The sequence below is a fragment of the Python bivittatus genome, unplaced genomic scaffold (assembly GCF_059951505.1).
Source record: "Python bivittatus isolate LINGU-HERP-01145 unplaced genomic scaffold, Pbiv_v1 ctg000980_np1212, whole genome shotgun sequence".
In the NCBI taxonomy this organism is placed as follows: Eukaryota; Metazoa; Chordata; class Lepidosauria; order Squamata; family Pythonidae; genus Python; species Python bivittatus.
In genome coordinates this window covers 56,796,966-56,819,409 of record NW_028277125.1, presented here as the reverse complement: position 1 = coordinate 56,819,409, position 22,444 = coordinate 56,796,966, and the positions used below count along the sequence as shown (strand labels likewise).

General features: G+C 38.4%; 1 protein-coding gene across 2 annotated transcripts; it reads right to left on the bottom strand.

Annotated features, from left to right (window-relative positions):
* Window positions 1–554: 554 nt before the first annotated feature.
* On the bottom strand, window positions 555–21,301 carry BAG3 (BAG cochaperone 3). 2 transcript variants are annotated; one of them, XM_007432693.4, is made up of 4 exons: window positions 20,839–21,301; window positions 5,017–5,364; window positions 2,680–3,042; window positions 555–1,820 (listed from the first exon to the last, which is right to left on the bottom strand). In XM_007432693.4, exons 1-4 carry the CDS (start codon window positions 21,019–21,021, stop codon window positions 1,050–1,052), a joined length of 1,665 nt encoding a protein of 554 aa, XP_007432755.1. In that variant the 5' UTR covers window positions 21,022–21,301; the 3' UTR covers window positions 555–1,049. The 2 variants fall into 2 exon arrangements, with proteins under 2 accessions (XP_007432755.1, XP_007432756.1); XM_007432694.4 differs by having other exon boundaries at window positions 2,680–3,039; window positions 20,839–21,299.
* Between the last annotated feature and the right edge of the window lie 1,143 nt (window positions 21,302–22,444).

Below are 22,444 nucleotides of genomic sequence, written 5' to 3'. Positions count from 1 at the left end.
CAAACTATGAGAAATATAGTAAGACTTCAGGGAAATGAACTGATTGGTTAGCAGGCCTCCATTGTGAAAGGTTTATAGATGTAGCTAACTTTTCTTCTTTGTACTGGGATAGGCAATTTTTTTTCAGAGAGAGAGCACCACGGACTCCATAGTTCAACCCTGAGCTATATATATTCTCTTTTATGGAGATAAAAGTTTGCAATATTCCAGCTTCAAGCACTTCTCATTTACAATATTTAATTTAGGCTGGGTATAATTCAGCTGAAATGTTTCAATCTTCTACCCTGGATTGAATAGAAAACTAGCTGCTTGCTATATTTCTGTATTTTTAGTGCAACTAATTGCAACTAATGTTTAGATTGTTGAAGTCTGAATATTTTATATTTCCACTTGAGCTTTTCAAACAGATCAGGATTCACTACATGTAAATTTAAAAAATCATGAACTTATTAGAAAATCCTTGTAAGTATCCATTTACAAAGGAGTATTTATTTTTAGAAGCAAACAAATAATATACACAGTCACCTTTCCCATTTATTAATCACACAGGTTCATCAGGCTTCTACAGTCTGTTTTATTTCTTTTCTCATTTAAAATATAGCACTGAAGTTCTCAATACATATAAATATCCCTATGGTTTCTTAACACACTTTCCAGACATCATTATTTAAAGTGCCTAATAGTGAAAACATTTTCTCTAAGAGTGTCTTTTTAAAAAGGATGTCTTATTTAGATATACTTAGGTAATGATTTTATGAAAGTAACTCTGCTCACTGATACTGACTGAAAACATTTTTCACTCATTGAGTTGAAAGCAATAATTTTACAAGATATTCTTCAAACACATTATTTTGAGCAAGATACAGAATATAAGCTAAAGATATTATTTTTATGCACCCATTTCTGCCCCCCATCTGTTTCCTGTGATCCAAGCTGCTATGTCGATTAAAAACCAACTGGTGCAAAGCTCCGGAAATACATGCAAGTTAAAATTTGCTTAACACACATTTAACTTAAGGAGTCCAAGGACTTTTAAGTTTTTCCTGTGTTTATGGTTCAGCCACAGTTTTAGATGTGCAACTTTCTTTAGCAAGATTTGAAACTATTTCTTCTTTAGATCCAGGTTGATCCATTTCCATTTTGATTTGCTCTTTGGCATTTTCATTATTTATATCCTTAGCAAGATTTTCCACCATAGGATAAATATCCATTTTTTCCTGTGACAATGGACTACTTTCAGGCAAAGATGACTGAAGTTCATCCCCTTGAATGGTCTCTGGAACATCTTCTGCTTTCTGTTCAAGTCTTTCCAATATATTCTGGACTTTTCTTACACCATCTCTCCTGGCTTGCCGAACATCTGCACGACCCTCAGGGTCCACAGAGTCCAAGGCTAGCAGCTCTTTGGTCAAGTACTCTTCTATCCATAGATACTTTTTGTCATTTTTCTTTCCTTGAAAGGAATCAACTTCCTGCTCTAGGATCTGTACCCTATTTAGAATAGCTTCAACTTTCAAGACTCCTGGGTGTTTCTGAGGCTCTTCTGCTTCTGAAGTCTTCTGTGATTCATGTTCCTGTGGCAAAGGTCTCTCTTCTATTGGAACAACTTTAACAGGGCAAGGAATCTTGTTATCAACATTTTCTGCTGTAGGAAATGGTATCTGTTGTGGTGGCTTAATATCTACATCTGCACGTATGACTTGAATAGGGATACTTGGAGCTGGAATTTCTGTTCCAGGTGAACCAGCCTTGTTTTTAAGCTTGGTATCAGGTGGCAGAGGTGGCGGTGCTTCTTCAGTTGGCACTTGTTGCTGAGAAGCCTAAAAGAGGAGAAACAAGCTGCTTATTATTGGGAAATACAAAGCAAGAAAATAAGTACAGGGGTTAGAACTTCAGAGTTAATTATAAAGCTGAGTTCAACATTTCCAGAATTTTGGAGATTGTTCAGTATGAGGTGCTATGTATACATTATGTACCAGTATAACAAGCCTGAGAATAACCTTCTATGATGTAAAAGAAATAACAGGAAGAGAAAAGGCAATAGAAAAAAAAACCCAGTTGTTCCAAAAAAAAAAAATTAAGAACAGAATAAACTATGGGAAAAGCTAGTTGTACTTTTCACAGGATACTAGTGAAATGTGTCCTATATTATAAACGTTCAAATGTTAATTACTAAGCTAACTTAATAGGGCTATATATAAAATCAAATGTTTTAGAAGAGTCTTAGGTTCAATCCAGTTATCTCCATGTAGGGGTAGGAAAGATGCTACCAAGCAGCATTGATAGTAATCAAAACAGACCAATAATGTGGCTCAGAATAAGACAGTTTTCTATAGTCCTAGGCCTCAATAACAGAAGATTATCATTACGACTTTCAGAAGGTTCTCCTGAACAGAGAGAAGTAACTGCAAATATTCTCATACTATTCCTATTCCCCTCACACTCTTCCATAGCCAGGATGCAAAAGTTTTCAGAAAGAAAGAAAAACACTCATAAACTGATTATTGTACAGCCCAGGTAATCACAAATTTCAATAAAAACTGGAGCTTTAATTTTTAATGTAAAATCCTTAGCATGCCAACAGATTATTATGGCTTTTGGCACTACTCTTTAACATTTTGAGTAATGATTTCAATATAATTAGCTAAAGAGGGGCTTGTAGAAGCTCACTATACTTACCTGAGGTTTGACTGACTGTACTCTGATTGGTGTTGGTGACTGGATTCTTCCTGGTGAACTTTCACGACTTCCTGAGCCCCTCTGTGACACTCTGAATGGAGACTGTGCCCGTTGTGGCTTCTGATCCAAATCATCAACTTGAATTTTATGGTACACTGGCTGATGAGGTTGGTAGTCACTTGGCTGGCCTGGGCAAGGCATCTTCTGTGCCTGATGATAGACTTGTGATGGCTGCCTTGGGGCATTCCCCTCATGGATTACAGGGATGGGAATATATCCCCGAGGGAGCTGATGGCTTCCTGAGCTATGCCTGCTGGAAGACTGAGGGGAAATGGTTGGCGATTCCAAAGATGATGGAAGCTGCTGGGGAAAAAGTGGTTATCAGATTCAGTTACCATGTTCCAAAAACAGAGTACAAACATTTCAGGTAAGGTTACTAATTTCTAATCAACATTACTAAGCCCAACCTATTTACTAGTAGTTATGTATGCTGTTTTGACATGACTAGACATACTAGAAATATTTTGGCCCAGTGGTTTAATAGATATTATCTAAGGACTGAAAACTTAGCAAGGATCACAGCAATATGTTGAAGCAATTTACTTGGCAGCATATTTTACTCATTAAAAAAACTCCCTTAAGAAAACTATTCCTATTGTTTATAAATATATACCTAATTCATTAGTTGGTTAATAAAGTTGGAATTGATTTAACAACATGCATTGGCAGTATTCTGATTCAGCAGACTGCATTGCTTTAAATATGAAATAGCCTTAAAACATTGTGCAACAGAAACCAATGGAATGTTCAATAGCATTTAACCAACCATCTGTTCACTCAAACTTTGTCCCTCATGGCTTATTATGTGAAGCAGCGTGGGGAGGTCCAGTTGGATCCAGTAAGTAACAAATTCCTTCCTCCTGGAAGGACTGATTTCAGCCTTATAAAAGAAGGCCACAGTGAGATTAGTTATGAAAAAAAAGTAACATCAGTGGATCCAGGAGATTGGAACAGGTTTGTAACCAACATCGATTTTGTGGGCAAGGTCCTCAAGAAAGTGGTGCTTGAACATATTCAAACACTCCTTGACAAAACAAACTTTCTACATCTATTTTAACCAGAGATTTAGACCTAGTTTGGGCAATGAATCTGCCTTGGTTACATTGTGAGATATTTACCAGGAGAAAGACAAAGTTGATTCTTTCGATTTCTCAGAGGTTTCTGATATGATTGACTATGGTATCTTTCTGCAGAGGATACCTCACCTAAGTATGGATGGAACAGTTCTGCAGTGGTTCCACTCATCCTTTGAAGGCCATCTCCAGAAGGTGTGAGTGTAATTTTGCTCAATCCCTTGTTAAATATGGGATTTAACAAGATTCTACTGTAACTTCTACACTAACATCTATATGAAACATCTATCATTTGTAGATTTAGAATGAAGCATCATCAGCATTCTGATGATATGCAGCTCTCTCTCCATATCATCAGATATATGAAGTCCTCACTGTGTGTCATTAAGTGTGACATGGGCCAAGGTGTTTTGTGATCCCAATGAATTATTTATTTGATTGATTGATCATGACACACACCCAGAACAAAAAAAACAAAATAACAAAATAAAAGGATAATGGAATAACCAAGGCCAACCATTGTAACAACCATTCAGAAACCTTTCATTCTGGATAGGTTCATCTAATCTCATAATATAGTTCATCTCAAGGGAAGAACTATATTATCAGGGCCTTATGAAAGCCCAGTAGGGTCAAGATCATCCCAATCCCAGGATGACTGAAGCTTTTTTTTAAATTGTGTTTCCCCATAGTTTTGTTTGATTTTTATACCTTTTACATTCTGTTTGTTTTTACTCAGTTTTTAACATAAGCCTCCTTGAGTATTTTTTTATTTGGTAGCCATATAAATCTAATAAATAATAATAACAAACTGAACCCTGGTCCAGATAAGACAGAAGTGCTGTCAGCAGATGGCTTAACTGTCTAGCCGAAGGTTCAAACTGTTCTGGAAAGGAGTCCCCCTAAAGGACTACATCTACAGCTTGCGAAAAGTGCAATTTGTTGTGTTTATAGTAATGTGGAATGTTCTTCCCTCAAAACTGATCCAAATGCAATGCTAGAAATTAACCCCTACCTATTAACAAACCCATTTGCAGAAAAGTATTTATTTATAAATCTGCTGACTATCACATCAGAATACACATAAAGTATGCACGTATAATCAGAAATATTTCAACATACAGGAGAAAAAAATGGAGCCATTATCATTTGGCAATGCAACAATTCCAATGGAAAACCCTCCAAAGCAATTCTGTCAACTCACCTCAGATCCTGAAGACTGTATTTGGATTGGGGCTGCTGCTGGTTGTGCACATTGCTTATCTGCCTGGGCAGCTTCTGCAAGCCCTCTAGCTGGAGACTGTGAACGGATGAAACTTCCTCTTGGAGATGATGGGGCCCGAACTGTGGTAGGAATGGTTTCTGCCTTGACACGCTGAACGCCAGGCTGATAGCCAGGATTGTATGAGTAATGCTGTCTGTTTTCTGCACCTTCATGTACAACTGGAATTGGAATATAACCAGCACGAAGTTTTGGATATCCCACATTTCCGTCTCGGACTTGGGCTTGATTTATACTATTTCGAGATGGACCATTTGCTGACGTGCTTTCCTAGATAAACAGATTACATAGTGAAGATTTAGAAATTAGGATTTTTAAACTTCAACACATATAATTACTAAGCTGTGCAATTCCAGCCAGGAGACTGAACACATTCTTTAGTAACTGTGTTTGTTCATTTGTTTGATTTATGGCCTTAGAAGCTCAAGATGGCATGTACAGTGCTCCTTCTTTCCATTTTTTCAGCAACAAAAAATCCAGTGGAATAGGTTAGGCTGAGAGAAACTAGCCCAAAATCACCCGATGAGCTTCTGTGGCCAGGGGTGGACTTGAACATCTATACCTGCCAATCAATAACTACATGAACTACATTAAGTAGGCTATTAAGATAAGACATATTTCATGGTTTTTGAGATGGGTTTCACGGTAGCTCAAAACAGGTATTTTAAACGTAATTCACAATTAATTTCTGATCTATTAATAGTACGTTTTTACTCTATTATCCATATTTAACATACAGTAATTATTAAATTATTTTAATACAGTTTTGATGAAGAAGTTTCAAAGGCAACAACTGGGTGATTTACAGTCTAACACTTTATATGCATTGCACCAGTCCCTTAAAGGCAAAAAAATTGTGCTAAAACATGTAAAAGTAGGCCACTTCAGACAAGCAGTAGAGTATGGGACAGAGTCATTCTCATTATAATATCACCAGCTGGAAGGATAAAGTTTAAAACTCAAGTGATAGAATCTTGTATAGAAAGATTCTAGAATAAATTTTTGGATTTCCAAGCCGAGCTAGAAAAGATGTCTATCTGAACTGCTGTCTCTGTCAGACATCACAGAGTTAAATGGGCCAAAGCTCTGAGGAACAGCAGCTTCCAGCAATCCTAAAATAAATCTCTATGTTCTACCTGCTCTTCTTTCTGCCCACGGGCAGCGGGAGAAAGACTGATGATATGAAGTGCTTCCCTCTCTCTGAGCTGAAGCCCCGTCCACCACTCATTGCTCAAGATTCTGCTCAAAATTACAGCATGCTGACATATTAAGGAGACAAACCTACATGTTCCTCTCTGGCTTATGAAAAAGCCTGGAGGTTGCAATAGCACTAAGGCAGAGATAATTACTGCAACTGTGTTGGGGTTTGGAAGCCCTGTGTAACTGCAGCAATTTCCATTTTTAACTTGAAGATGAAGATTGACCCAGACTTTTGCCAAAACATGGAAAAATACTGAAAACAAAGGGAAAGGCAAGGTCTTGACAAACAAGAATAGCCAAAAATGTTTGACTCTCAGATACAGCTATCTTCCTATACCATTATTAAAGGTTGCTGTTTCACTTCCAAGAGTAAAATTATACTCTTTCGAATCACTTGTAACTGATCTTCACCAATATTCACAAACACTTTGATTAAAGCATAAAAGAACTAAGCAAATCTGTATTAGACAGGAATTAAAAAATGCTGTTTTTCCAAAAGAACTGGAAAACTACCAAAAAAAGGAGGGGGGGAGGGAGCGAGAATGGATCAGATGTAAAGATACTAGAAACATTACAAAAAAGTAGGCAGCACTGATAGTTGACTGCAACGGATTGTTACTAATCAGTTGCTTAATGCTTTCTACATTAGTTTAAAAACATTTTCTATTAATGCTTTCTAGTTTAGTTGAGCATAGTCTTCCCCAACCTAGTCACATTCAGATCAAGATCAAGACTAACAGTTGCGTTCACTAGGGATTATGGAAAATGGCCTAACAAATCTGGACGGTACTGGTTTGGAAGTTTAACCAACACTAAAGATACTCATAACTTCTGCATTTCATTTCAGTAAACTTAAGCCATGGTTGAAGCAAACATTTACCCTTTTAAGTGAATATTTGTTTTGTGAACTGAGATGTAAGTGAACACAAAATGTTTAATCTTCTCTTCTGCAGAGTTTCATTTATTCTCTTGAAGTTTCATTTCAAATATCATTATACCTCATACATGCAATTAGCGATGGGAAGATATGGAAAGAAAAACAAAACAAAACAAAAATTTATAATTTTTTTCTTATGTTCACATCTTTACCTGTTCTGTCTGAAAAAGGTAAATTGGCTATGCTAGTCCATGATACAATTAACAGCATAAAAATGCTTCAAACACCAAAATGAACAGGACACAGACAAAGGACAATGTTCTTTTTAATGCTATTTAAAGAATGCCATTGGAAGTGGAAACAGATGGATCCATTTAAAATCAAAGTAGGGATTTATCAGCTGCAGTAATGTGAAAATGAAAGTGTGGGGTGAAGTTTAAAAGGAAGAGTAGGTAGATCAAAAGAAAAAAGAAATCAGAAAGAATGGAAGATAAATGCTATAAGCTTAAGTATGTTTGTAATATGATAATTAGACTGTGCACAGGATAGAGACAGAACTTTATACAAGAGATTCCCCCTTTAAGTCCTCTAATGAAGCTCTTCCTGCAGTGGTCATTCTATTTTGGGAATCACATTCTAGATGAATCTTCCAGCAAGATCAGATAGCAACTACTGCTGTTGCTCACAAAATATAATTCAATAATGCAAACTTTATATGATGGTATCAGTCCTCGATCTTCCGAGAATATCAGCCACAAGGTCTATGCAATTTAAAGTAATGAAATCCCACTATGACATTTGCAGTATATGGAAATGCAGCAAACCTGCCTTTTAAAGAGACAACTGTGCCATCACATTAGATAATTTGATCTCGTGTCAAACCTTTGTTAGTATACAGAATTTTTACATTCTGATACCATTGAATATTTCAGAAAAACTCTACATAAATTACTACCCCAAACATGTAGCACAATTCTCCTCTTCCCACAGTGACCCTGACCTAACACCCCATTTCAATAAGTGGAAAGATAATCTAGGTTATCCAAAAAATATTTGAATTGGCAAATTTTCCATTGACTTAAACAGAATGTGATCTAATTTAGGTGTTTATTTGACTTCTACTTAGTACTCCAAACGAAAACTTTTTTCTGGTTTAGTAGACTGTTTTAAATCACAATTCTGGCTTTCACAAAATTGAAAATGAGAAAAGGGCTAAGTAGGGTAATTGTTCATTCTGCTCTAACTGAACATGACAAGGAAAAAAATAAAAGGTAAAGCAGCAGCAAAATCTAGCATTTTGCATAGATTCTGTTACATTTACAGAAAAACCTAACATTATTAGATTTCTAGTAGTAATTGTTTGTAATAATTATTACCAGCCTTGTTAGCTTTAAGGAGAATTAACAAAGATATAATATGCTTTAGTTGTTGACACAATGAATTTTATGAAACAATGCACTGAGGAAAAATATTCTCAACAAAAGTTGAGCATTGTAATAAATTGGATTGACAAGCCCACATTAAAGCTTTATTGTACACAAATATAAATTTAACAATGGACACACTAATATCACCTTGCAAGAACACCATAGAGTTATTCTTTAGTTCACAATTTTTTCTTACAACTGCTTACATTTATAAAAGCATATAACTGGAGGATTCTGATTTCACATTTTAAACCTGTATTATTCAAGTTCACTGGGCTTTATTTTGAAAAAAATTAGTGAACTATATACTACTTCACTGATGAGTAATACATATTACTTATACACACACATTAGCATATATGAATATACTATTATAGTATATTAATGGTACAAATGAAACAGAAAAGCATATATACCTTTTCCTTGTTTAGCAGCCACAATCCGTTTCTTAAATTGGAAGTGGTCACTAAGCAAACGTGTGTGTGTGTGTGTGAGAGAGAGGGAGGGAGGGAGAGAGAGATGCTGTGAAGATCATTGGTTGCTGCTGTCTCATTTAGCTAAAGTTCTCTTGTGCAGCAACCCCAGCATTACTACACTCCGGTATGCGTTGTTGTCAGGCGCAGAAATTTGGGCATAAGTGCACATATTAGTCAGAAAATGATTTTTTAAAAAAAATAACCATCGTATTTGCAAATGGTTGCTAAATGCAATAGCTGCTAAACAAACAGTGGCTGTACAGTATAAGTAAATATAACCTCATTTATAAATATTCCTTTCTTAGCATGTCTCATTTTTTTTATATGTCTAACAGTTTTTAACAGACTGTTCCAACTCAGAAAAAAATTATCATGATTTAGATAATGAATCAGAGCATCAACATTGGGATCTTGAAAAAGGTCCACTGAGTTACTTTCATTTTTTTGCAATTTGTTGCCCTCCAGATGTTTTGGAATACAAGTCCCATCAGCCTGTGTGTGAGCAGGTGTACCTCCAGTTGTCTTGCTGTAGGCCAGGAGGACTGCTGCTGTACAGTGGCTACCATATGCAGCTCTATAGAGCAGTTGGCAGCACAAGAGAGTCAGCTGCATTGAAGCAGAAAAACAGGGGCAAATGAGAGGGGGCAGGGGATCACAAGGATCTGGGGTATGGCAGGGACTAGCAGGCTGTACTTTCTTATTAAGATTCTTGTTCTCTGCTTTTATTTTCTTTTTTCCAGGAAAGAAATATTATGGTTATAATTATTACCAATATAACTGATGTGAGAATGAAAGGAGCCTGGAATAAGTTGGCATACCTTAGATACATAAACCATGTCCATTTCCAGTGAGACGTCTACATAGCTTACTTCTTGCCTATGCCTAACACTGTTTACACAATGAGAATGGCTTAATAAGCTAATTTATTAACCAAGGATCTCTGGCTTCTAAATATGGTACTTTGTTTTAGACAAGAAAATTAGAGCTCACTCTGCCTATAAAACAATGTACTGGCCCTGCATATGCAGATCAGAATATGGGAGAAAAAGTGAAAACATGATTTTCTTTTGTTTCAAGTACAAATTATTTTTTAAAAGCGGGATTGCAAAAAAATGAATAGTAGGCATTCACCAGACACGTACAGAAATAAATTATGAGTACTTCAACAAAAATGGCCAAAATCAAAGTACATTAGAATTTGGCATTACATAGCAAGAGCAATTAAGAACAATCGAAGACATTAGAAAGCCAGTCTGGTGTAGTGCCTAAGGTGCTGGGCTAGAAACCGGGAGACTGCAAATGTTAGTCCCCCATTAGGCATGCCATCTGACTGGATAACTTTGGCCAGTTATTCTCAGCCCAGCAACTCATCTCATGGGATTGTTGTCATGGGGAAAATAGGAGGCAAGAGCATTAGGTACACTGCCTTGAGTTGTACAAAATAAAGGCAGGGTATTATTATTGCTGTTGTTGAAATTTAAAATATACCAATGAAATCCCATGCTTGTTATTTTGTGCTCTTATAATTTGTAACAGCATTCTTTTTCCAATTTTCTGATGCTACTTCATCCAATTTGATGTTATAGCCACGTTTACCTTCTTTTGAATGCAAATCTGTTTACCTTGGAGTTTGCACTGAAGCTACAATACAACACATTTAATATATTCCTTATGTGTGATATCTCGGTTTTTAATTATCACCTTTAAATTGCTATGACACATGCCTGACTTGGGAATAATCATGCCTAGCAAATACAGGCAATCTGAGGCCCTGGGGGGGGGGGGTTCACATGCAACCCCAAATTCCCTTTTTGGCAATTTTCAGAATTCCTCTGGTTCCCCAAAATCAGTAGTACAGTTTCCTTCCATTCTGAAGTATAACTGTAAGGTAAATCCAAAGGAGTTTGAAAAAGAAACTACCAAAGTTTTCCAAAATTTATAAAAAGACAGAAAATTCTGGGCCTGCTCACATGGATGACAAAGCCTTGCTCACCTTGCATCCTTGGCCCCATCCTCTTTGGCCCTCAGTCACCCTCCAAAATGTAAAAGTGTCACCTTCACCAAAAGGTTGTTTAAGAATTTGCTAGGATCACTCCCCCTGTGTGCCTCTCTGTGTATGTCCTCTTTACACAGAGAAAGAGTTAGGGTTACAATTATTCTTACCCATTTATTAAAGGCATCTGCCTGAGGCCTCCTGGTCAAATAAAAATAAACTGGGGAGATACATGTTAGATAAACAGAGTATGCTAGAAGACTTGCTAGAGCAGAATTACAAGAATCATCTTGTTAAAAAAGATATAGGGTTGCTATTGTGAAGTCATCAGTAGATAAACAAAGGTGCTGCCAGCACAAATTGTGCAAGGGAGAAAGAAAAATCCTTCATATGACTTCACAGGAAGAAGGTGTAAATAGATGTGAAAATAAAAAATCTCTGAGCCTTATATACAGCATTTGAAACAATCCTGTCAATAACAGACATAGACTGCTAAAATGACAGTACAGGTTTAATGGCATTACATCGAAGTTAATTCACCAAGCACTTCTCTGTAGCAGGAGGGAAATCTTAAGGCCCTCGATCAGCATTAATCATTCCTTATGTAGGCTAATTCTCATATAATCTGACTATATCTTAAAATGTACAGGTATGCTGCTACTGGGCTATCTCATGTCATTATTATTAGTAGTAGTAGTAGTAGTAGTAGTACTAGTAGTGGTAGTAGTAATAGTCTGTACTTTATCCTTTACTGATCTGTTGTGACTGATGTAATATCCATCAAGAAATGTTTCCATTTTTTGGAACAACTGATTTTTCTCAACTACCATGCTTTAGTATATATTATGGGGATTCATAGTTTACTTGGAGTTACTTTATTCCACAGTAACTGCATGTAGGACTGGAGCTTTAGTCATACTAATAACGGAGGAAGTATAGCATGCAAAACAGGATAGAGACAATTTGTCAAAGTTGATGCCTGCTTTAAGTACAGGCATTGATGAAAGTTTGGTGTAGTGGTTAAGGTCCTGGCCTAGAAAGCAAGACACTAGATCTGCCTTAGGCATGAAAGCCATCTGCGTGACTTTGGGCCAGTCACTCTCTCTCAGCCCAACCCACCTCACAGGGTTGTGGTGGGGAAAATAGGAGGCAGGAGGATTAGGTGTGTTTGCCACCTTATATATATAAAAAGGTAGGATAAAAATCTAATAATAACATACATACATACATACATACATAAAAGCACAGCACTGAGAATCCTGGGAGTGCAGATTACAATATACCAATTAAACATACAGTACCTTGAAAAGCAGAGGGTTTCTGAGCTGAACCTTATCAACCCTAAAGCAACATCTAGGCCCATTTTTGTCTCATCCCATTGCCTCATGCTCTAAATATGAACCATTTTCCTGGCTAGAGTTTTGTTTGTATAAACAAATGGAACAGATAACTAGGACAGACAGAGAGGAAGGAATGAAAGTGGAACTCCCAGCTGACCCAGTAGCAGGTGTAACCTGGTGTAACCTGCTTTTATCTCCTAGTAGGAGCTACTCAGCTCCCTTAAAGTTTGTTTTTGGCACTCTTTGGCTTCTTCCTGACTTGCTATCATTTTATTATTCTTCATTTATTATACTTAGATAAGCTATCTATCTATCTATCTGGAATGCAAGACTAAGCATTTCCCTTTTTTCTTCCTTAATATGATCATGACAGTTCTGAGTTCGGATTACTTATTTTATTACAGCTATATTCTTGATTTAAACTGTCCTACCACATTTAAATACTTAAATATACTAATTGCAGAATTCATCAGATTTTCCTAAAACACTTCAGGAAACTCATTCTGACTTAATCATCTAATTGCATGCTAGTTTATTATCTCTATAGAATCATTCCTACAGTCTTTTTATTTTAATGCATTAATTTTGTCTGCAGCTGAACTTACACAAATTAGACAGGCAGTGATTGTTTCCTTAAACAGTGGCAGTGAAAGCATGCTGGCAAGGACAGGAAGGAATTGTAGGAGATTCAGAAAAACTATGCACTTTCTTCTGCTTAATTATTTGACTTAAATAATCAAAACAGAATTCAACTCTGCAGGGAGATAAGATCTTACTAACAGTGGCCCTGAACTTTCTAAAGCATGTGAAGTCATACACCCTCCATGCCTATAAATGGAAACTGAACTCAAAGACTCCATCAGAAGGTGATGAAATAAAAGTTGTATAAAGAGAACTTGTATCATTGCTTAATCCTACCAAACCTAAAAGCAAATAATTAAAAAAAAGGTCTATTAAAAAGACTACCACAAGAAGAGGACCACACATGATTTATTTATTTATTTATTAAGTTTATTAATTTTTATTACAACTCACCCTTGCAAGACATTTGTTTTGCATCATGTATGTGCTTTGAGAGCAAAACAGTGGGCCTATAGATAACTTTAACACTCTTTGAATCACAATAATAATCTTTTAATGCCAGAGTGCAAATCAATTACCTCACAACAACTCTTCTCAGGGGTATTTATTGATTTACGTTCCAGCTTTCTTCAAGAACTGTAGGGAAAGTATATAATCCTCACTCCTCCAATTTTATCCCTATCAACAATCCTGTAAGACAGGTTGGACTAAGAAAAAATGACCGGTTCAAAGCCACTCAATAAGCTTCCATTCTGAGATCTGAATCTTTTAAAGTCTAACATCCTAAGCTTTACACTATACTGACTCGTGTAGAGTTTAAAGTGTGAGTCGCAGGCCCATTGTGATGGCTGAAACAAGTGTGTGTCTCAATATTGCGACCATAGTTGGCTCAGGATGTGGAAAAGACAATGCATAAAAGACAACAATGGGGGAAGGCATTTAGACTTCAACAGTTTATGGATACCGTCTCATATGAAAGGAAAAGTTGTTGAAAAGCAGGAGGTTCTTGTGGAATAGATTTACAAAAATTACCTTGGAACAGGTGTAGATTTACCAAGTATTGAACCCAATAATCAAACTAAATCTCTTACTGCAAAGATTACAAAATATATAAAACTGAAGTAGCAGTCACTGTTACCCTAAACAAAAGGCTACATAAGTGGAACAGAAATGGGCAGACACTGGCATGTTTTAAAGCTCACAAAAAGAATTGTGAAGGAACAAACAACTGAATAATACCCAACAGAATACAGTATACTGAGAGGCCTTAATTTAAAAGATCTAGGTGCATATCTTAAAAAAGAAAAGAAAATGAAAGTTACTATTTCACCTAATATACCTGGGTTCTAGTACTATGAGAGAGGTATATACTCCTCTTTATCTTTTCTACACATGCATATCTTTATATAACTTAAATCCATGGACAATCTTTCAGACATGCTTAGCCTGAGCAAGAAACTGTATAAAAGGATGGCCGTGGGGTGGGGTAGGGGATAACAATCACTGAACACAGTGCTTTTATTTATATTTGATGTGTAGCAGCATTTTCTATTATTGTAAGTAAAAATAGTATCTAACTACAGTACTGATGTATTTCCTTTAAAAACAGGATTCAGGGCACACCAAGGGGTCTCTTTTGAGTGATGAGGGAGGGAGGGAGGGAGGGAGGGAGACGAAACAAGCAAAAGATGGAGAGAACATAAAACTGAAAGACCAAACGACAGAGAGAGAAACCGAGGCAGTCAAGAGCGTGACAGTGAACAAGAGCCAGAATAATGCACCAGCCTCTCCCACTTTATTTCATATCCTTCTAAAACTTGTCACTCAGCAAGTCTAATGCAAGATTGAGGTTCAGAAAGAGCTCAACTGATGGGTCACATGAACAGAATGCCACCATCCCTGCATCATGTAACTAAACAAACTTGAAAGGTGGCTAAACCCTCAATCCCAGACACTAATTTACAACCCTCTCCCTATCCTGCCCATGTTAAGCAGAGCACTTGGCGGTTGATTTTCCTGCTAGCTGGTGACCTTCTGTGGGAGGAGAAACAAAGCCAGAAGAATCCATCAATCCCTTATCTTAACTTGTCTTGCATTAAAAGTTTCCTGGGTCTTTGGACTGAAATAAACCATTTATTTACTTACTTAAAAGTGTAAAGACAGCGTCACTTTGTGACCTTGTTCCTGAGGCAGAATGAGGTTCAGCCATTGGGGCAGAGCAATTTATGCTAGCACACTCAGTTCAAACACTGGAGGGTCGCCTATTTAATGTGCTATGTCTTAAGGAGAGACATAGCACATTAAATAGGTGAGAGCCTTCACAAAGTGCTGCTATGCAACTTTTCAGATTTTAGGACCAGTCCATATTACAGTACAGAAACAATGTGAGGCTGCTGCTAAACAGAAGATTACATATCACTTGGCTGCAACTGATTGGCAATCAGTTGAGTTAAATTAGATTACATGATAAGCAATGACAGACATTATAACCATAAAAAAAAATTCAAAATCACAACTCCCCAAAACTATTATCTTTATAACGCTGCCAAAAATGTTGCTAGTTTTCAAGTTTTTAAAAATGATTCTTCAGGCAAAATAGTTAATGCCAGAATGCAGCGGGTACAGGAGTAGTTCTTATAAACTACAATTCCACCCAACCTTTTTTTCATGGCGTTTACTATTTTGCCTGAGGAATAATTTTAACAAATTCAAAAACTTTAAACTATCATGACATTTTGATTAACCTAACGAAAGTATTATATCTACAGGGTTTCTTACTTTAATTAGGCAAAAAAGCCTAATTTTTATCGTGTTTTATCATGTTAACATCATGTTAACATTTGTTTTGGATATCTATCAATAACTCAAGTGATATAAATCTTAATTTAATTTGCAATTTAGCATACATTTTAATTTGTACAAGTGACAGGAATATGTAAGCTCTTCTTACTTTTCAAATAAGATTTTCTGCATTCTCAGTTTTAAAAATGAAAAAGTATGATACTCCTTAAATCAAAATTCACAAAATGAAAGAGAGACAGTTATAACACATTTTAACTAGGACTAGATCACAAGTAATTCCTAATTATCTTTGTCAAACTATCATCTGCGCTGATCCCACAGCAGAAACACCTTCAAAAGAGGTAAGGTGACTAACACCAATATCACAAGGTCCCTTATTTTTTAAGTACTGTTTACCAAAGTGGCAAACCACTAAACCAACTATTTACAGCACAAAATTGTTAAATGGAAAAGGCCTTATTACTCTCCGTTATAGTTCTGCATGTAGTAGACTGGCTCTCATGCACTATGCCTAAAGAAAAAAAAATCTGTACTTTACCATTCCACAGTCTAAATGTTAATTTGCATTAAATATTTCAATTTCCATAAGTCTATAAACTGCATTCGGAAAATGCAGTCTTTATGTTGTCTTTAATAAATTTCATAAATGTGGTTTCATGCTAAGGTAGTTTGTTTTAACAGAGGCTCACTGAACAATTTACAGGATATTAAAAATATAAGTAATCTTTGCTAATTAGGTAGGGTCCTGACATTTCACATGTAATCAAGGACTCCCTGATTTCTAAAAGCCTGATGATGGGGGGTAGGACAGTTGTACCTCATATGTGCTCAGATATTTAATATTTGCAATTAGGGTTAATTTATCATTATTTGATCCTGTGTACTTTTCATTTTAAAAAGCCCTTTCTATTGTTAGTGCAGTGTTAGTGCATTTGTTAGAACTGGAGAATTTTCTAAGAAAAATGTAAAAACAGAATTTTTTTTACCATGCATTCCAACTCACCTAGAAAGCTGAAATGTAATGCACATATTGTCCAATAAATTGTGATTAAACAGATAGATTTGTACATCTCCAAATATAACAGTGGAAAATTGTTTCCAGTAAGGTCAAAGTCCATCCAGGCCACTCAGAAAGTTAAAGTGGGCAACACATACAACTAAAACCACATTTATTTTCAGGAAATATTTTTATATCTAGACTTTAAAACTTGTGGATATTACAGCAATAGGCAAGTTAAGTAATATTAAATTTGATTTTGGGAAGAAATGCCTTTTAGTATTTAGAACTAAATACTGTTTGAGGATGAAACTCCATAAAAAGCTAAACTTCCATTTCTATTATTACAGTACTTAAAAAGTGTCAAAGCAAACATCTATCACTTGGGTCATTTGGCACTCGTATGGTACTCAAGCTCCTCTGTTCTACTTTTCTGAAGGAGAATATAGATTTTCATAAAATATCTATATTCAGGATGGGTTGAATTCCCTCATTCTTTTGATTATGTCTTTTTAAGGCATTTAGAAAGTGACAGTCATCTACAATAGTTTAAAACAACCATCATAATGGTTGTTTTTGCTACTACAATAATCATTTTACATCCTTCCAACAATCATCACTGTGCTACATTTAATATTCAGGCAGGAAGCTTTCTTCCAGAACATCTAAAACCTTTCCTAGCAGGTTATTAGTCGTCAGTTTTGTTCAGGCAAGACACTTAAGCGTCTTTAATTAAAATTTTGAAGGTCTGCCAGGGCCAACCCTACCATTAGGGAGAGGAAGATGATTCCCTTAGGCAAGAAGTTGAAAAGGGAATAGCTGTTTGTCCTGAATTCTAAGCTATTCTCTATAATTCTTTGTAATATATGATCCGACTTAGGTCCCCTAAATCAGATATGAAAAAGATTGTCTAATTTACAGATAATTGGCAGAAGCATATGTGTCAGCCTTACCAGGTGGATCAGACAGGAAACACAACCAGATAAGCTAATTCTACTTTACTGTAAACCTACATCAACAGAATCTTGCAAGTCTGAAAGTACAATTCTCCAGCCATCTCCTTTACAGCCTGAGAAACTAAGGGGGAGGGGGTGTCTCTTGCCCTGCCACTATCCAGCTGCAGGCTATGCTGTTTCTTATCTGAGTGCTCTCTAGACGGCACCTCTTCGCCCCATCTCCCAAGGTCTTTCCCACATACCATTACAGTATGCTTGGATAAACTGGGCTGCCCCTATTGCTACTTCCTATTTTGTACCTACAAAGAGACAGGCAAAGATGCTGTCCTTCTGTACCCAGGGCAGGTCAAGTTAAGGAATGAGATTTCCCAAGTTTCATTTCTTTCCCACCCTCCAGCAGAAAACAGCCACGAATCACTCTCCCTAATGTGGGGTGGGGCAAGTCTAGACAGATGCTTAGAATGGCAGGTTTAGCCACCTGTTAAGTTGCCAGCATGGAGGGGTGCACAGGGTGAAATGGGAGAGAGCACCTTCAGTGCCTGTGTTTGGTGTAGCCCCTCCTCTACCAAGTTATCTCTGAACACGGATCTACCACTTCTGATAGAGCACTACACGCATGCTCCCAACTAGTCTGACAGATGAAAGACATGGAGAAGTAGTGTGAAGTAAAGGGAGAAGTAATAATAATGAATGAGCTCTACCTCTGACTAGTACTAGAAGAGAATGGCAGTGCTTGCAGAATGTAACCAAGGGGTCAGTTCTGACCTTGTGGCAGCACCCAAAAGTAGCAAGTAGGAAGCCACATATCACACACACACAAACAGTAAGAAGTATGGCCAAGTGAAATTGTTGTTTTGCAGAAGGAGCACGCAAACCTGTGATGAACCTAATGGAGACAGAACTAGCAGTACACACCTAGCAGAACCAAGTTTAAACTGACCTTATGTGTTTTACAAGCAGCACTAAACCCTTGTTTTAAAGAAAAGGCCTATCACTTTCTCAGAATAGCATAAAACCTATGTTTATAAAGAATGTACGCAAGACCTGAAAAACTATTTGAAAAGCTCCAGTTAGGCTTTATGCAAGCAGATCTCTCCTGGAAAGCAAGGATCTGGACTCTCCAGCACCCCAAGCCAAATGGCCAGGAAGGGCAGGTCCCAGAGTTCAAAAGGAAGGCGGCCGGGCCAGCAGCAGCCTACGGGGTCAAAGTGGGTAGATTCCAGTTCCTGACTGTGTCAGCAATCACTGCCAGTATAGCATGCCAGATCATATCCACCGCCAAAATTGTGTTGGGAAAAAAGGGAAAACATTATTTTAAAACTAGAACAGATCAAATATACCCTTACGTCACCTCAGCTATGAACCGAAGATGAGACAAAGGTAATGTCATGAGGACCTGGAAGAAAAATGCAATCACTGAGGCGTGCTTAGGAGAGAGTGAGGAAGAGACTTCAATTAAATTAACTACTTTATTTGGAATAGCGAGAATCCCATCTTTGCAGCAAAATACTTTGTATTGTCTCACTTTGTAATGGCCTAGAACAGTGTTGTCCAAACTTGGCCACTTTAAGATGAGTGGACTTCAACTCCCAGAATTCCCCAGCCAGCAATGGGGAATTCTGGGAGTTGAAGTCCACTCATCTTAAAGTAGCCAAGTTTGGACAACACTGGCCTAGAAAGTCTATCAAAATTCTACAAAACAGCAAGTCTATTATTATTGTGAATATGGTTTCCCAACAACAAACTATATATGAACTGTATAAAATATCATGCTACCCTCTAAAGCAAACACAAGCAACTATCTTTTTAATATCTAATCATTATTTGCATTTGGTTGTTAATAATCTCCTCTTTCAGACTAATCATCAGATTGTTGCATAACCAATAAGCAATCTAACAGAAACGGAACAAAATCAGATAATCTATATTCCAGAAACAATATGACTGAATTTCAGAGAAGAAAGTTTTTAAAAGGTGCAACCTCATGAATTATTTAAGTTGTATCTTTCCTCCTTTTTCTTCCTTTCTTTTTGACATTAGAAAAGGAATTCCCATAAATAACAAAACTTTTCCCAGGATGTCTTATAATCCATCTCACAAAAACCATTTAAAAACTGGTACCTGCAAAACTTACATTAAGGAAACATAAATTAAGCCCTAATGCAACTATACAAACACAAATCAATTTAAACCACATTGTTCAAAGAAATGCTTTCGCCGTTTGTAGTACAGTCAGGCTAAGTAAATCAACGCCGCCTCTTTACGGATTGAGACGGACTTCACCAACTTTAAATAAACGTTGCAACGTCGAAGTATCAAATGATTTAGCGCACAAAAACGGGGGGAACGACTGCAGTGCGTCAGAGACAAAAGCCAGCTCTTAGCCTCACTGCATTGCCATGTAGTCAGGGCGGGGGGAGCGGCGAGGACAGACTTTTCCTGGCACTGCCCCGCTGCATCTTATTGCTCCCAGCGCTCCAGGGAAGTGCTCGGCCACTGTCCTTCAAACGGTGCCATCGGGAGCTGCAGGCGGAGCAGAGCCCCCTACTGTTCCCCCCTCCCCCGTTTCCACTGCCGTGAACTGAGGGCCTTTAACTTTATCTCTTGAGTCACCACAACAATGCCATATACTGAGAAAAACTCTCGCACCCGACATAGCCCGTCCCCCGCCCCGCTCGACAGGAGGAACGTCTCTCCTCACGTACACACCCAAGTCTGGAGAGCGGAAATAGCGTGTGTCCCCAGCCCCGGCGCTGCGCGTCCGAAAGAGGACTTCGCTTTCCACTGACCTCCCAAAACTACGATGCGGAGAACACGCGTCCCCTCCAGAACCCCCGTGTCCTGTGAAGTCTCCTCTCCCCGGCCTCCAACACACACGCGAACTACGGAGGGACAAACTATTAAAGTCACGGGAAGGACAGCAGCCCAAAGCACCCGGCGTCCTACCCTGGTTCCGCTCCTTAACAAGACGGCAGGACAGGAGCCTAAGGAGCGGGGGCTCTAAGTCCCCGCCGATCCCCTCGACCCCTTAGTCCCAACAACGCCGGCTTTCCCACGCCAAGAAAAATCCACGCAATCCAATCCGTGGCAGTACCTTCAGGCGGTCCTCCTGTAGGCGCGGGTCGTTCCAGGTGGTCGTGCGGCTGTTATGATCCACAAAGAAAGGCCACCCGGTCTGGGGGTCTATCTTCACCTCCCAGCCCGGAGGCAGGGGCTCCCGCTCGCCGCCTCCGGCCTCCACCTGCACCCGCGTGGGAGACTGAGCAGCTGCGCTCATGCTGCGCGCAAGAGAGGAGGCGAGGCGCAACGGCTCGAAGAAGTCAACACGGGAAGAAACGCCAGCCGCCGCTCAGGTCATCCACTGGAGAGTTAAGCGAGGCGGCTCTTGCCGGCCGGGCACCTTTATCGAGAGGGAGGAGACACAGAAGTGGGTGGAAGTATCTGGAAATAGCAGCTCCGCGCCAAAGAGGAGGGGAAGGTGGAGGAGGCGGAGGAGGAGAGACGCGGGGCAGCTCCCCGGCTGGAAACTTCTGGGCGCCTCCAGCGCCTTTGGGTAGCCGGGGCGGGAGCTCCTCGTTTGAGTCACTCTTCCTCGCTGTCACTATTCAGCAGTATGTCAATTAGGACCAACGGGGCCTTCGCTCCGCCTGCTGGGCGGCGAGTTGAAATCGTGCTCATTCTGAACTCAGTATTTCCCTTAAGTGAGCGCTTTCTGAGATTCAAGGTGGGTTTCTCTACGCTGACCGCGCATTTGTCTCTTACCTTTCTTAACAGGCCTACAGGCCTGAAAAGAAGAGGAAGCCTGCCTCCTTACTGCTTGCTGTTGCTGCTGCTTTTTAAAAATAGTTTGCATTGCAGTTATGGCCTGGCAGCACAGCAATCGATGTGAAGGGATGAAGTAACTTGCAACAAGTGTTTCAGAATACAGTACGTGGCTGCTGCATAGATCCTTAATGCTGCAATCCTAAAAACATTTTCATTGGACTAAACTGAAATGGTGGTATCCATTTTCGGGTATCTTCATTTTCATCAGTGGCATTTGCACTGTGCAAAGTTCTGTACAGACCTTTTTTCAGTTATCTAAACAGCAAATAGCCTACCAACCCATACCAGTACTGTATTATACTGGCCCTACTGAGCAAGGCAATGTTTTTGTTCTTATGTTGCAAAAAAATAAGAAATGCATGTCACAGACTATATTGCCTAGCTCAGATTTTGGGCAAGAAGCCATGATGACTCTGACTCAACAAAACAGCTGCAATAGCATTAGGAAAGGCCATGCCTTAATGAGAAGGAAAATTTGCTTCCTTCTCTAGACAAAGTATTGCATCCTCCATACCCCAAAATAATCAGAGAACGCTGGCATCATAAATCTAAATAATAATTCCCCACTATATCTTTTAGTATTTCCAGGCACTTTTAGACTAGTAGTGAGTGGAACAGTTCCTGTTTCATCTTTCCTTAGTATACCTATTAGAAAATGGAGTAGCCCATCTCAACACTGAATGCAAGGGTCCATCACTCTTGATAATTTACCCAAAAAGTGAACCCCTCTTAAATTTAGGTGTGCAATAAATAATTGGTGTGTGTGTATGTGTTCATAGCTGGTATTTTATGATGTTGCCTTCTTGTCATTCCCAGCCCACTATGGAGGCAGTTTAAAAGATTTATCTGTTTCAATTTGAAGATATTCTGGCTGT

Excerpts from the sequence above, each read along its gene's own strand:
- BAG3 (XM_007432693.4), bottom strand. The coding sequence starts at position 21,021 with ATGAGCGCAGCTGCTCAGTCTCCCACGCGGGTGCAGGTGGAGGCCGGA. Across the intron at positions 3,043-5,016 it reads TACAGTCTTCAGGATCTGAG|CAGCTTCCATCATCTTTGGA; the intron begins GTGAGTTGACAG and ends CTTTTTCCCCAG. Across the intron at positions 1,821-2,679 it reads TACAGTCAGTCAAACCTCAG|GCTTCTCAGCAACAAGTGCC; the intron begins GTAAGTATAGTG and ends CTCCTCTTTTAG.